The sequence below is a fragment of the Heterodontus francisci genome, chromosome 38 (genome assembly GCF_036365525.1).
Source record: "Heterodontus francisci isolate sHetFra1 chromosome 38, sHetFra1.hap1, whole genome shotgun sequence".
Taxonomy (NCBI): Eukaryota; Metazoa; Chordata; class Chondrichthyes; order Heterodontiformes; family Heterodontidae; genus Heterodontus; species Heterodontus francisci.
In genome coordinates, this window is record NC_090408.1 from 24536575 (window position 1) to 24553298 (window position 16724).

The window sequence follows — 16724 nt, forward strand, 5'->3', positions numbered from 1 at the left end:
TTTTTATTTACTTTATCTTTCAATATTTAAATGACGTCAGTACCTGTGCATAGGCAGCTGACACCATTGCCGGGGACGGATAGCCCGCCCCAACCACGTGATTGTGGGGGAGGGGTGGGGCAGGGGGCAGCCTGCCCTGGCTATGTAGATGAGCTGCCGCATGGAAGATTGCGGTGGCTCCACGACATGTGGCCCGCACAGGCAGGCCACCTGCCGCCAACATTGGTGGCGGCACAGAAGATTCCGCCCTGTGTATGTGGATGTCAAATGAGAACACAATCAGGATCAACTGTGCTTGTTTTTTTAATAATGGAGGCCTACACAGGAAGAAAGAAATAATTTGTATTTACATAGCACCTTTCACAACCTCAAGATATCTCAGAATATTTCAGCCAATTAATTACTTTTTGAAATGTAATCATTTCTGTAATGTTGGGAAATACAGCAGCCAACCTATGCAGAGCAAGGACTCACAAACAGAGCTGAAATAAATGATTGGATAATCTGTTCTTTTATTGCCGTTGGTTGAAGGATAAATATTGGCCAGGACACTGGGAGAACTCCCCTGCTGTTCTTTGAGAGTGCCACGGGAAATTTTACATCCACCTGCAAGAAAAGACAGGACCTTGCTTTAACGTCTCATCTGTAATGCGGGACCTCCAACAGTGCATCACTCTTCAAACTGCCAAGGTTATGTGCTCAAAGTCGTTAGTGAATCCTCAACCTTCTGACTCAAAGAGTGCTATTGCTGAGCTGTGGCTGGCATCCATCGACACCAGATCGGCTTCCAAATGCTTATGACACCCAACTCTACCTCTTCACTAGTTCCCTCAAACTGCTTGATTAGCTCCTTGGCGGCAGAACACCGATCTGACATTAAGTTGCAAAGCAGCCAAAATTTTCTCCATCTGGAACATCTAAGCCAATGTTTTTGGGTCCTGACCCTTGCCATTTGCTGAATCAATCTCCCTGGTAGCTTGCTCATGCTGAGCCAGACTGCATGGAACCTCAGTCTCGAGTTGACCGTTAATCCCTACATTTTTTCCATCACCAAGACTGCTTATTTCCACCACAACATTACACCACCTACCCTCCTTTACCCAGTGCCACCATGATAGCACAGTGTTACTGGACTAGTTATCCAAAGGCCTGGACTAATGATCCAGAGTCATGGGGCAGGATTTTGGGTTTTGGGTCAGGTCCCTGATGTGGGGTCAAATAGGGGTCATGAGCCCATACTGTATGGTAAACAGTCACCAGGCAGTGATTTTCTCTGAATTGGCCAATTAGTGGCCAGAGGGCAGGCTCGCTGTCCAATAAAGGACAGTGGGCAGTCTCTCAAAGCTGGAGGGCCAACAGAAGGCTTACAGCTCGGAAGGACCTGCAGTCAACCATTTCAGGTGAGGGAGAGAGAGAGAGAGAGAGAGAGAGAGAGAGAGAGAGACGGCGCCTCCATCTTGAGGCGACCTCACAGCAACTTAAAAAACTTGTAAAATAGAAAAAAGGCCACAGCTGCCGACCACCATTGTGGAGGGGGTGGCCTGTGGCTGCAGCTGTAGGCATGCAGGCAAGGAGGGCCTCAAATCCTGCCTGGAGAGCTGGACCCCCAAGTCTGCCACAGGGAGGGTGCCTCCAGGCAGTTGGCTTAGTTTCCGACGCCTCAGGGGCCCGCAGGCTGACTGGAAAATTCCAGTTGGCCTGTGATAATTGGCCTTAACAGGTTAATTACTCACCTTAATTGGCTACCCGCCACTTGCAGGTGGGTAGCCCTTCCGACCTTGATCCCGCCTCATGCAACTACCGGATTGTTGTAAAAACCCATCTGACTTCTTAATGAACTTTAGGGAAGGAAATCTGCCGTCCTTACCTAGTGTGGCTTATTTGTGACTCACAGCAATATGGTTAACACTAAACTGACCCTCTGAAATGGCCTAGCAAGCCAAAGTTGTCTCGTGGGCAATAAACCCTGGGCTTGCCAATGATGCTCACATCCTAGTAATGAATAAAAAAAAAATCACTCCTTAGTCACTTCTAGTCCTGACTTCCCCATACCCTCTTTGCTGCCTCCGCCCTCCATAAACTTCAGATCATCCAAAATTCTGCCTCCAGCTGCTCGTTAAGCCCAACTCGCCATCACCCTGCCCTCTCTGACCCAATGCAAAAGCAAAATACTGCAGATGCTAGAAATCTGAAATAAAAACAGGAAGTGTTGGAAATACTCAGCAGGTCAGACATCATTTATGGAGAAAGAAACATACAGTTAATGTTTCAGGCCGATGACCCTTCATCTCACCTCGACGGGCTTGCAGAAAAATCAACACGACTGGCAAGAAATTCCCAAAGAGCAGATGATAATGGGCATTGAGTGTGAAGTATTCAAAATCTCCATCAGTAAATACACAGCCTGTGGGGTCACTCTGGAGGCCTTTCTCTACCAGTGGGCATCGCAGGGAATGAAGTGCTCAGCAGATCATAGTAATAGTATCATTTGAGTTTCCTTTGGTTTTGTGGTTATATTCTCTATTAGTTGTGCCCCTTTTAAAGAGATGGGGGCAGTTTTATTTGGTTTCCAGCTGGTGACACTGGGCCTGTCTATGAGGGAAGGACAGAGTGGCCTCAGCTTCTAGCCCCGCCCCTTCCTGGCAGCTGCAAACCTCGCGATGTTTCCCGATATTTTTGCGTTGCCTTGGAAACCAGGTGACGGGGTCGTAATGGAGAACCGGCGGCCGCAAGGCCTGGTGAGGAGGTTTGCCGGGGGGGGGGCGGTCGGAGCCGGTACCGGGCACCAATCCAGTCAGAGCTACCACCGCATTGAAGCTTTGTCTTCTGGGGCTGGGGGACAAGTTTTCAGTCCAAGCGGGTGGACGCCAGGCAGGGACTTCAGCAATAACCTGCAGTGGGGGAGGTTGCAGTGATCTCGGGCCCAGGCGTTGGTAGAAATCAGATTGGTCCATAGTGAATGATTATTAAAAACAAGTGGAGGCTCGTCGCCACTACAGCTGGGACTTCAGAGTTTAATCCAATAAAATAAGAACTTGAGTACAGACTGACAGGCACCAGAAGGCATTTAGGATTATCTGGTATTCTATTGATTTTCTTCTGGAGAGCAGTGCAGTTAATAGTCCACAATTGTTGGATTATTATGTGCTTACACGAATGCGTATCAAAAATACATCTGTTGAACCTTCACTTAATCGAAGGAAAAAAGAAAGATTTTTGTATTTTAATATAGTACATTTCATGACCTCAGGACATCTCAAAGCGTTCTACAGCTGTTGCAATGTTGGAAATGAGGCATTCAGTTTGCACACAGCAATGTGATAATGACCAGATAATCTGCGTTAGTGATGTTGGTTGAGGGAGAACTGTGCTTCCTTGAAATAGTACCATGGGATCTTTTTGCATCCACCTGAGAGAACAAAGAGGGGAATAAAAATAGAAAGTCCTGGAAATATTCAGCAGGTCTGGCAGCATCTGTGGAGGGAAGCAGAGTTAACGTTTCAGGTCTGTGACCTTACATCAGAACTGGCAAAGGTTAGAAATGTAAAATTGATTTTATGCAAGTGATGCAGGGGTGGGGAAGAGAACAAAAGGGAAGGTGTGATAGGCAGAATAGGCAGAGGGCAGGAGAGATTAACTGACAAGGTGGTCATGGTGCCAAGGCAAAGGGAGTGTGCAAATGGGGTGGTGAAAGACAAAGCATCAGTGCAGAGAGCGTGTCAATGACAGAATAATGAACAGCTCTGTCCAAAAGTACAAACATGAATAAACAAGTTTAAGGCAGGCACATGGTAAAAGAACGATAAAACAAAATAAAATAATAAAAAAGGACCAGTCATGCTCTGAAATTATTGAACTCAATGTTCAGTCCAGAAGGCTGTAGAGTGCTTAATCGGAAAATGAGTTGCTGTTCCTCGAGCTTGCGTTGATGTTCACTGGAACACTGCAGCAGGCAAGGACAGACATGTGGGCATGGGAGCAGGGTGGTGAATTAAATTGGCCAGTAACCAGAAGCTCAGGGTAATGCTTGCGGAGGAACCGCACCTTGTGCTGAGTATATCCAGCACTTCCTGTTTTTATTTCAGATTTCCAGCATCTGCAGTATTTTGCTATATTTTGGAACAAAGAGTGCCCTTTGTTTAACATCTCAGTCAAAAGGCAGCACCTCCAATAGCACAGTACTTCCTTATTACCACACTGAAGTGTTAACCTAGATCGTGTGTTCAAGTGCTTAGAGTATATTTAGGTATGCATTCAAAATGTACAGTGACCTCAAAAATATAGATCCATGTACTTTCTAGAATATATTAAAAGAAGCATTTTTATTGAAAGAGCACGTGGATATAGGCAGGATGAATTTCATAAATCCAGACTGTAGTTTATAATGGACCATGAGTTAAGCCTAACAGTGTGCCATCTACCTATTTGTTTCAGAATTTTCTCAATAAAAGTACTTCTATTTTAGTTATAGAAGTTCAAGTGTAGAAGAAGCAACTAAATATATTTTTGTATTTAATCTAACTACTCTTTTGCTGTTGATAGAAAAGTTCTATTATATCTTTAAAAATGGTTTTCTTACAATATTTTTGGGTTGCTTTTAAATCTAGGCAAAGAAAGCTCTGTCTGTTAGATCTTGCTCTCTTCCATCATCAGCTTCAGCAAGAAAAGCTCCTGCAGGAGATCTACTGGCTAAAGAAGAAGAGTACAAGTATGAAGAATTTTCTACATCAAGCTATATATTGCACATAATAGTTTATAATCTCAAATTTGTCATTTGGATGTGCAGTCAATATAAATATTGTGTGAAAACTGAACACCATTAAAAAAAACTTGCTATTTAATTAGGAAATTAAATGCAGAACTGGAAGCAAAAACAGCTGAACTGGTCCGCCAAGTTGAAGAAGTAATGGTAAGTTTCGCTAATAAGTGGGAGACCATATTTTGAATTGCAGTGCTGTTATTATTGGAAATATTCCTTACTTTTTCCCTTGTTCCCCTAATTTCTCCTATCCTGGATTGGTGGGAAAGGACAGTGTAGAATGTGGATATCGCCTCAATGCTATCCTTGTCAACTGAATAGGAAGCTTGATGAGCAGTTGCAATCTTGGACAATTTTTGACCAATTCAACAGATGACATGTCTGATTTGAAATTCTTCCGCTAACAGGAATCCAAGTAGGAATTTAAGTCGAGACTGAGCTTAAAAGTCATATTTCCAATTAAAGAAAGACTTGCAGGGTCCCACAAATAGTAATAATGACCAGATAATCTGTTATAGGTGATGTTGATTGAGGGATAAATATTGGCCAGGACACCCGAAATAACTCCCTGGTCTTTAGGAGTTTTTTTTTTAGCATTCTAGCAATCCAGAAGTCCAGGATAAAGTCCTGGGGGCATATGTTCAAATCCTACCATGGCAGTTGGTGGAATTTAAATTCAATTAATAAAAACTGGAATTGAAAGCTAGGCTCAGTAATGGTGCCATGAAACTATCATCGATTGTCATAAAAACCCATCTGGTTCACTAACGTCCTTTAGGGAAGGAATGTGCCATCCTTACCTGGTCTGGCCTACATTGGACTCCAGACCCACAGCAATGTGGTTGACTTTTAACTGCCCTCTGAAATAGTCTAGCAAGTCACTCATTTGTCAAGGGCAATTAGAGATGGGCAATAAATGCTGGTCTTGCCAGTGATGCCCACATCCCATGAAAGAAAAAAAATTGCATTGAGCTGCCCATTTTGGATGAATTATTAAACAATGAATTAATACTTTCATGACTGCATTTTATATAGCTACCAAATATCCCCAACATTAAGACATGTTTTAAAAGGCAGTGGCAAAATGTTGCTCCAAAACACACTTCCATGGAGTAACAGGAGGTGACTTTGCTCCTATAATTACTTGTGCACTGAGTTACTGATAGTCATTGTGTTAATGGGTAGCTGCCAAGGTAAGGCTAGAGACTTGGTGGGGTGAGCGTGGAATTTTAACCCTCCCACAGTGGTTAGAGGGCAGAGGACATTTAAAAAAAAAAGTTAAATTACATAATGCACCACTTGCATGCCTGCTGCCATTTTTACAGTGATGGATTGCGTGTCTTGTGTATCCTGCACTTGAGAGGCAGGACTTCCCAGAACTCTGATACCCAGCAGTTAAATTCAGGTGTTTACAACTGGATAAAGCAGATAGGTGCTTTATATAGCACTCTTTGTGGGCAAGGAGCAGCAGGACTGTACTCCTGGCCACCTCAAGCAAAATCTCAGCCGCACTCCCAAGCCTTACTTCCCGTTGACCTTCCCTCCCTCCCAAATGCCAATCTAACCACCTCCCTATAGATATCGAGGCCTTGGGCTCGGGAAGTGAGTGCAAGTAATTGCACGTACTTTCGTGAACCACCTATTGATTGGCTTAGCAATAGGATTGGCAAAATGCTGTGTGTTTTGCCTGAAGAAACTCTCAGATTTTTGCAGCAATGTTATTTCAGCCGTGGTGCGTTTTTTTGTTCATATGCTGACCACTGCTCTCCTCTATTTCTGGCAGTCAGAAAACCACAGCTGAAAACTGGAGGTTTTGAAATGACCCTCATCCCGAAATTTCAGTTGCAAAAATCTGAATATCTTAATAATGAAAGAGACTGGGGAGAAAATTATTTAACCCTTTATTGGAATTTTTTTTTATTGTTTTGGTCAGCTACAGCTTTAAAAGGGAGGGAAAGTCTTGGAGGAGTACGTTATGTTCAGTTGTCCCCACGTTGGCAATAAAATTAGTTTTTTTAAAAAAAAGGTGTTTTTGTTATTAAAACTGTTTTTTGAACAATACTTTCTATGTTTTCCTTTCCCTTTAAATAAAGTGTATTTATACTGGGTTCATATTGCTTGCATTTTTTCCCATTTTTTCGAGTTTTTTCATCACCAAAGTTTAAAATCAGATTTTCCTGATTATCTATTTTACTATGTTCATATCCTGTTAACCAAATAACTCTTTTTAATAGTTTAATATGTATATGTCTAGAAGGGGCAAGAGGAGATGCTGTCTCAATCAGTAACACATATTGGAACGATTGCCATAGTGGAGGATGAGAAGCTGAGGTAAGATAGTTAGCCATTGAACAAAGTTAAAGGTTTAATTATGCAGGAATAATGCACTTAATATGTTTTGTTAACTTTGTGAATTTTTTTTCACTATTTGACAGTATCAAACAAACTCTTAATATTCCGGTTAAGGGATAGCCCAGCATGCTGCAATGTAAACACATAAACATGCATTAACTCCAACCTTAAATGTACTCACCTCCAGCCAAACTATTATGATAATTCCCCCCCAATCCCCTTTTTTATACCAACGATCCTATTTTCTCCAAGTGAGGTGGCCAAGTTAGACATGGCTTGCGCTTTGAGTCATTGCCTATTAGAAACTGGTTTCAGACTACCCAATTTCATTTCTGGAGGAGGTTGTGATTCCATTACTGTACCACTCAGATCTTCAGAAAGTTTAAAACTAGTTGTATTTAGCCTTTTAAGTTTTTTTGGCTTTTAAAAAATAAAAAGGTTCTATAGGATAGTTCTTTGATAAATTATTTAGATGTTATGAATCTGTGATAACAGTTGAAATGAATCGAGTGGGTTACTGAAATCTTAACTAATATACATGCGATACCTGACATCAAACTGCACACCTATTTACCTTTTGTGATAGATTGTAAGCCAGAGTTTTAGACTAATGGAATAATAGAATAATGGTACCATTATTCAAGAAGGGTAGCAGGAATAGAGCAGGTAATTACAGGCCAGTGAGTCTAACATCAGTGGTTGGAAAACTATTGGAAAAAATTCTGAGCGACAGGATTAATTTCCACTTGGAGAGGCAGGGATTAATCAGGGATAGTCAGCACGGCTTTGTCGGGGGGAGATCCTGTCTAACGAACTTGATTGAATTTTTCAAGGAGGTGACTAGATGTGTAGATGAGGGTAAAGCAGTTGATGTAGTCTACATGGACTTCAGTAAGGCTTTTGATAAGGTCCCGCATGGGAGATTGGTTAAGAAGTTAAGAGCCCATGGGATCCAGGGTAATTTGGCAAATTGGATCCAAAATTGGCTTAGTGGCAGGAAACAGTGGGTAATGGTTGAGGGTTGTTTTTGCGAGTGGAAGCCTGTGACCAGTGGTGTACCACAGGGATCCTTGCTGTTTGTAGTGTACATTAATGAGTTAGTCGTGAATATAGGAGGTATGATAAGTAAGTTCGCAGATGACATGAAAATTGGTGGTGTCGTAAATAGTGAGGAGGAAAGCCTTAGATTACAGGATGATATAGATGGGCTGGTAAGATGGGCGGAGCTGTGGCAAATGGAATTTAATCCTGAGAAGTGTGAGGTGATGCATTTTGGGAGGACTAACAATGCAAGGGAATATACAATGGATGGTAGGACCCTAGGAAATACAGAAGATCAGAGGGATCTTGGTGTACTTGTCCATAGATTACTGAAGGCAGCAGCACAGGTAGATAAGATGGTTAGGAAGGCATATGGGATACTTGCCTTTATTAGCCGAGGCATAGAATATAAGAGCAGGGAGGTTATGATGGAGCTGTATAAAACGTTAGTTAGGCCACAGCTGGAGTACTGTGTACAGTTCTGGGAACCACACTATAGGAAGGATGTGATTGCACTGGAGAGGGTGCAGAGGAGATTCACCAGGATGTTGCCTGGGCTGGAGCATTTCAGCTATGAAGAGAGACTTAAAAGGCTGGGGTTGTTTTCCTTAGAACAGAGAAGGATGAGGGGGGACATGATTGAGGTATACAAAATTATGAGGGGCATTGATAGGTTAGATAGGAAGAGACTTTTTCCCTTAACAGAGGGGCCAATAACCAGGGGGCATAGATTTAAGGTAAGGGGCAGGAGATTTAGAGGGGATTTGAGGAAATATGTTTTCACCCAGAGGGTGGTTAGAATCTGGAATATACTGCCTGAAAGGGTGGTAGAGGCAGGAATCCTCACAACATTTAAGAAGTATTTAGACAAGTACTTGAAACGCCATAGCATACAAGGCTACGGGCCAAGTGCTGGAAAATGGGACTAGAATAGTTAGGTGCTTGATGCCCAGCACAGATACGATGGGCCGAAGGGCCTGTTTCTGTGCTGTATAACTCTATGACTATCAATTGAGATTTACGGTGTGATGTTGATTTTATTATTCAAATTGTCTTCTCCTCATCACTACTGAGCATTGAGATATTTTGGAACTAATTGTGAGTAGGTATTTAAAATAAATATTCATAAGCCACTTATTTCCTGAAAATAATTCCTGCTGTAGTGGAGTTCATTGGTTGCCGTTGTACCTTTTCAGCAGTGACATAGAAGTGCAATCATGTGCATCAACCCCGGCTGACTTATATATTTATCTTCTTCCTAGCTTAGCAATGCTGAGGCCAGTGCACTGGCTAAGACCAATTAACTCTGACCTGGGATCTTTCTGATCTGTATGGATCAGTAACCCTCCATAGAAACATAAAAAAAAATTAAAAATGCCCCCGCCCCAAGCCCTTTTTAGTTTTCACCCCTCACCCCTATGGATGTGACTGATGGGATACTGTTCCACAAACGTTAATGACCATCTGCTACCTTGCAAAATAGCCTTTATTCCTATGTCAACTTGAACACTGAATGTAACACTATTATGTGACTATGGGTCATCACAGCAGAATCAACCCTTTTCCAACATTCATACGTATACTACTTCTAGCAGGAGTTCATGGGTAATATGGAAACTGTGGCAAAGGTTTTCTCTTCCTTATCCAAGGACATTGAGGTTTAATAAACTATTTCCGCCCCCAATTCAGTTGAGATCAATTAACTGAGCATAAACCAAGAATCAAATCTGGAACATTCTGGTGTCTCAAATCTTTCTTCATAATGATACTGCCTTATCCTCAGTTACATTCTAGTGAGCCTATGCTGCATCTTTTTTATTGTTTTTATATCCGTTCTTTAATGTGGTGCCAAAACTGTACACAATATTCCAGTTGTAATTTAACCCAGGTCTTTTACAAGTTCAGTGTTGTCCTGCCATTTAGAAATTTGGCCTGATTACTTATGATTCTCCAAGTGCCTGATAATTAACCCATATTTGCTTAAAATTTCCTAGATTATCCTTGTAATCTTTTTTTTGAAGAGGTGAGTCATGTTTGCTATCCTTTTCAGTGTTTTTGAAACTTATAGTCAGAGGCTGTGCTGTTCCTTCCACAGTTTTTCTCAGGATCCTTGGTTGTAAACATTTAAGTCTTGGTGATTTTTTTGTCTTAATTTTGAGTCAGTTTTTTTCATACTATCTCTGTGAATAATAATCTCCACTAACTGTTCTACGCCCACCTCATGTATATCAGTAGTCTCAATTTCCACTCTCTCTGATAAATGAGGCAAAATATTTGTGTATTATTTCTGCACTTACTGTCCATTACAAGCTTTCCTCCATCTCTCTCTGACTCACCTAGTGTTATAAAAACAGTATGTTTCACTTGTGGTTTTGTTACACTGTCTGGGTCACACTTTCTTATCTTACATCAGCATACTTTTTTATATGCAAATTTTTTGTATTCAAATTTCTTGCACCAAATTTCTCCAACTACATGACACTAAGTATATAAGCACAAATTAACTTCATTTAATTCTGAATAATATAGCTAGGAATGTTGTCAAGAGTTGGTAGGTGTATTTTTCTAGTTGAAAAAAAAATTTTACATTTATATTTCCACCTGGAACTGGTTTATGTTATAAAAGCAAAAAGCCGTTCTGGCGAAAGGTCATCAACCTGAAAAGTTAACTCTCTTTCGCTCTCTAAGATGCTGCCAGAACTGCTGAACATTTCCAGCATATTTTGTTTTTATTACCAGTTTATGTTCGTTAACTTGAGTTTTAATATAGTCTGACAACAATGGTATGTTACTTTTTTTGTCGCTTGTGCGGGAGGAATTAATAGAACAGCAACGTGACCTATTTATTGGCCCTCAAATTATCAAGTTTAGTCACAATTCATGAACCTATGACAATTAAATACATGAGACTGTAGTGCCATCTTCTGATTAGAAAAAGCATCAGGTAACCTGCAAAATATTATGTCCTGTTCTTATTTGGTGACATAAATTGGAGTTTACAGTGTTGAAGTAAAGAATTTTGTGTTCATATTTCTCCACACATTTGAGTTACCGATCACAGCAATGCCCTTCTGTGCATCTGTCGGGTAAAGGCTCGGGTGCTTTATCCATAATGAGGGATGGAAATTACAGGGAGACTTGCCTCATCTGCTGTTTCACATTTTATAGTGACTGGTTTCAGAGCAGTACTATTGAAAGCATTGGAGCACACCATCAGTCTGCCTCTACTGCTCAGCTGTGGATACTGATGTGATGTGTAGGGAGAGCCAGAGAAACAAAAGAAAGTAAGTACCCCAAAACGTCAGCATCCCAGTCTCCCAGAAAATTATGTTTAACAGAATTTCTGTCATTCCTCTTCTAATGTATGCTTTCTCCCATCTTCTGTATTTTTTTTTATTCATTCATGGGATGTGGGTGTCACTGGCCAGGCCAGCATTTATTGCCCATCCCTAATTGCCCTTGAGAAGGTGGTGGTGAGCTGCCTTCTTGAACCGCTGCAGTCCATGTGGTGTAGGTACACCCACAGTGCTGTTAGGAAGGGAGTTTCAGGATTTTGACCCAGCGACAGTGAAGGAACGGCGATATAGTTCCAAGTCAGGATGGTGTGTGACTTGGAGGGGAACTTGCAGGTGGTGGTGATCCCATGCATTTGCTGCCCTTGTCTTTTTAGTTGGTAGAGATCACGAGTTTGGAAGATGTTGTCTAAGGAGCGAGCCTTGGTGTGTTGCTGCAGCGCATCTTGTAGATGGTACACACTGCTGCCACTGTGCATCAGTGGTGGAGGGAGTGAATGTTTGTGAATGGGGTGCCAATCAAGCGGGCTGCTTTGTCCTGGATGGTGTCAAGCTTCTTGAGTGTTGTTGGAGCTGCACCCATCTAAGCAAGTGGAGAATATTCCATCACACTCCTGACTTGTGCCTTGTAGATGGTGGACAGGCTTTGGGGAGTCAGGAGGTGAATTACTCGCCGCAGGATTCCTAGCCTCTGACCTGCTCTTGTAGCCATGTTATTTATATGGCTACTCCAGTTCAGTTTCTGGTCAATGGTAGCCCCTAGGATGTTGATAGTGGGGGATTCAGTGATGGTAATGCCATTGAATGTCAAAAGGGGAGATGGTTAGATTCTCTCTTGCTGGCGATGGTCTTTGCCCACCACTTGTGTGGCGTGAATGTTACTTGCCACTTACCAGCCCAAGCCTGGATATTGTCCAGGTCTTGCTGCATTTCTACACGGGCTGCTTCAGTATCTGAGGACTTGCGAATGGTGCTGAACATTGTGTAATCATCAGCGAACATCCCTACTTCTGACCATATGATTGAAGGAAGGTCATTGATGAAGCAGGTGAAGATGGTTGGGCCTAGGACACTACCCTGAGGAACTCCTGCAGTGATCTCCTGGAGCTCAGATGATTGACCTCCAACAACCACAACCATCTTCCTTTGCGCTAGGTATGACTCCAACCAGCGGAGGGTTTCTCCCCTGATTCCCATTGACCTCAGTTTTGCGAGGGCTCCTTGATGCCATACTTGGTCAAATGCTGCCTTGATGTCAAGAGCAGTCACTCTCACCTCACCTCTTGCGTTCAGCTCTTTTGTCCATGTTTGAACCAAGGCTGTAATGAGGTCAGGAGCTGAATGGCCCTGGCGGAACCCAAACTGAGCGTCACTGAGCAGGTTAATGGTAAGCAAGTGCCGCTTGATGGCACTGTTGATGACATCTTCCATCACTTTACTGATGATTGAGAGTAAGCTGATGGGGCGGTAATTGGCCGGGTTGGGCTTGTCCTGCTTTCTGTGTACAGGACATAACCTGGGCAATTTTCCACATTGCAGGGTAGATGCCAGTGTTGTAGCTGTACTGGAACAGCTTGGCTAGGGGCGCGGCAAGTTCTGGAGCAGAGCTCTTCAGTACTATTGCCGGAATATTGTCAAGGCCCATAGCCTTTGCAGTATCCAGTGCCTTCAGTCGTTTCTTGATATCACGCGAAGTGAATCGAATTGGCTGAACCCTGGCATCTGTGATGCTGGGGACTTCAGGAGGAGGCCGAGATGGATCATCAACTCGGCACTTCTGGCTGAAGATGTTGCAAATGCTTCAGCTTTATCTTTCGCACTGATGTGCTGGGCTCCCCCATCATTGAGGATGGGGATATTTGTGGAGCCACCTCCTCCAGTTAGTTGTTTAATTGCCCACCACCATTCACGGCTGGATGTGGCAGGACTGCAGAGCTTAGATCTGATCCATTGGTTATGGGATCGCTTAGCTCTGTCTATCGCATGCTGCTGACACAGTTTGGTACGCAGATAGTCCTGTGTTGTAGCATCAGCAGGTTGACACCTCATTTTGAGGTATGCCTGGTGCTGCTCCTGGCATGCCCTCCTGAACTCTTCATTGAACCAGGGTTGGTCTCCTGGCTTGATGGTAATGGTAGAGTGGGGGATATGCCGGGCCATGAGGTTACAGATTGTGGTTGAGTACAGTTCTGCTGCTGCTGATGGCCCACAGCGCCTCATGGATGCCCAGTTTTGCATTGCGAGATCTGTTCGAAATCTGTCCCATTTAGCACGGTGGCAGTGCCGCCAACACGAAGGAGGGTATCCTCAATGTGAAGGCGGGACTGCGTCTCCACAAGGACTGTGCGGTGGTCACTCCTGCCAATACTGTCATGGACAGATGCATCTGCGGCAGGCAGATTGGTGAAGACTAGGTCAAGTATGTTTTCCCCTCTTGTCGGTTCCCTCACCACCTGCCGCATACCCAGTCTAGCAGATATGTCATTTAGGACTCGGCCAGCTCGGTCAGTAGTGGTGCTACCAAGCCATCTTGGTGATGGACATTGAAGTCCCCCACCCAGAGTACATTCTGTGCCCTTGCCACCCTCAATGCTTCCTCCAAGTGGTGTTCAACATGGAGGAGTACTGACTCATCAGCTGAGGGAGGGCAGTCGGCGGTAATCAGCAGGAGGTTTCCTTGTCCATGTTTGACCTGATGCCATGAGACTTCATGGGGTCCAGAGTCGATGTTGAGGACTCCCAGGGCAACTCCCTCCCTACTGTATACCACTGTGCCGCCACCTCTGCTGGGTCTGTCCTGCCGGTGGGACAGGACATACCCAGGGATGGTGATGGCAGAGTCTGGGACATTGTCTGTAAGGTATGATTCCATGAGTATGACTATGTCAGGCTGTTGCTTGACTAGTCTGTGGGACAGCTCTCCCAACTTTGGTACAAGCCCCTAGATGTTAGTAAGGAGGACTTGACGGGGTCGACAGGGCTGGGTTTGACATTGTCGTTTCCGGTGCCTAGGTCGATGTTGGGTGGTCCGTCCAGTTTCATTCCTTTTTATTGACTTCGTAGCAGTTAGATACAACTGAGTGGCTTGCTGGGCCATTTCAGAAGGCATGTAAGAGTCAAACACATTGCTGTGTGCCTGGAGTCACATGTCGGCCAGACCACATAAGGACGGCAGATTTCCTTTCCTAAAGGACATTAGCGAACCAGATGGGTTTTTACAACAATCGACAATGGTTTTATGGCCATCATTAGACTAGCTTTTTAATTCCAGATTTGTTAATTGAATTCAAATTCCACCTTTTGCTGTGGTGGGATTTGAACCCGTGTCCCCGGAGCAATACCCTGGGTCTCTGGGTTACTAGTCCAATGACAATACCACTACGCCACCACCTTGGAGACTGCTCATCACCACAGATCTGCCTTTAGATTAGTTTGTGTGACTTAGAGTTCAACGTGATCACTGTAAAAGTACTGGTTTATGTTCAGCTAATAGGAGGCGACATCTGAGTGCAGAAAACCAGATGGTGGTATTTTTCTTCCCCACCTCCTGAGATATAGGACTTAACTTCCACATGATGTGTAACTTATGAGTCCAATTATGACCTAACGGAACTCATCCAACCCAAGGAAAGCGAAAGTGAGTGAAGTAGAATGATGAACTTAAAAATAAACGGTAATCTTCAGGTTTTGAGTTAAGAGCTTGCAGTATCAATTTGTTGCAAAATTGAATACAGTGATATATATATTGACTCATCTAATATGCCAACTTGCATTTAATAGCATTCCTCCTATTCAGGATGACATCTAAGAGAATGAGTCACAAATGGTTGCTTAGTATTTGGATTAAATAATTTGCCCTATATATTGAACAAATAATAAATAGAGCACATTAACCAATATAAAAGCATATATTAATGTACTGCTCTTTTTTCCCCAGTGAATTTATTTCTTCTGATGGAGCACCTTTTGAAAATAAAGTAACAAAGGTATTAACATAAATGACTGTTTAGCTTTTTCAGATATAATACATCATTCTTATTCGGTCTAGAAATAAATGTAATTTAATCCGAGAGCTATCTTGGGTAGAATGTTGATGCTTAATGATGCTCATCAATATTAAATGTGATAAGTTATTAACGATTTAGAGAAACTTAAAATGTGTGTTGAAATTAAAGACTAAAACTTTTTAAAATATATATTTTCCTTCACTTGTGCCTCTCCTTTTATATACTAACATAAGAAAAGGACAGGAAAAGACCATCAGGTCCAAAAAACCCATTCAGATATGGTGCGACCATTTCCACCATTTACTCATTCCTTAACCATGCAGTTTCCTGGGAGAGGCACAATTGTAGCTAATTCAGGAAAAGCTCTGGGAAATGCTATTATTACCTCCAAAGACAATCAAGTAAGGCTTAAGGAGACTATAATAGCCCATTGCTAATCATCATCCAAGGTTACTAAACGTTCTACAGCTGGAGATGTCCTATTCACTCAGGAAGATATCAATTTCCCTTTTTAAAGGACCACAACAGTTCCATAACCACTGCACGTTTTGGTAGTCTGCCCATTGATGCTGCTTACCAGTGTACTAGGCCCTGCAAACATAAAGCAACTGTCCATAAATGGAATGTTTTACAGCTCAATTCATCATCATTTTGAGTAAAATAATTTGGTTCTCAAAAATGCCTATGTAGAAGGCTGTTTGGGTAACATAGTATGGTGTGGCAGTGCATTGATAGTGTTTTCTAAATGTATAAACTGGTAAAAATGCCTCAAGTTTAACATTTTTGTATTCATCTTTAAATTCATCCATGGCCTTGCTCTTCCCCACCTCCGTAACTTCCTTCAGTTCTATGACCTCTATTCTGTTCCTCTGACCCTGACTTCTTGTGCTCCTTTGTCCCATAGTTGGCCTTCAGGTATATTGATCCTGCCCTCTGGAATTCCCTCCTTTTCCCCCCCTATCCACCTCCCTGACTTCCTTTAAGACCTTCCTTTAAAACCTACCTCTTTAATCAAGTTTTTGCTTACCCTTCCTAATCTCTCCTTTGGCTTGGCATCCATTTTCTCCCAACCTTGTTGAAGTGCTTTGGAACGTGCTTTAAAGTTACTATATAAATGCAAGTTTTTTAAATGGATAGTTCCTAATTTCACCCATGTTTTCCATGGAGATACTGATATGGCAAGTAGGGAAACAGTTGACCAACCAAAGCGAGAGAAAAATAATTTACAAAAATAGGAAGTAAAAAAAAAAGCAGTGCAAGCATGCTAGTGAG

General features: G+C 42.7%; 1 protein-coding gene across 3 annotated transcripts in view; it reads left to right on the forward strand.

The window, feature by feature from the left end:
• Positions 1 to 2691: 2691 nt before the first annotated feature.
• Positions 2692 to 16724, forward strand: part of tex9 (testis expressed 9) — a 54908-nt gene continuing 40875 nt past the window's right edge. Inside the window, exons 1-5 of one of the 3 annotated variants that reach the window (XM_068017846.1) lie at positions 2692 to 2738; positions 4608 to 4708; positions 4846 to 4909; positions 7014 to 7090; positions 15383 to 15431. In XM_068017846.1, the coding sequence (XP_067873947.1) occupies positions 2712 to 2738; positions 4608 to 4708; positions 4846 to 4909; positions 7014 to 7090; positions 15383 to 15431 (318 nt within the window). In that variant the 5' untranslated portion in view covers positions 2692 to 2711. Of the gene's footprint in view, positions 2739 to 4607; positions 4709 to 4845; positions 4910 to 6993; positions 7091 to 11323; positions 11437 to 15382; positions 15432 to 16724 lie in introns of those variants that run through there. The other 2 variants (XM_068017847.1, XM_068017849.1) reach the window with 2 other exon arrangements.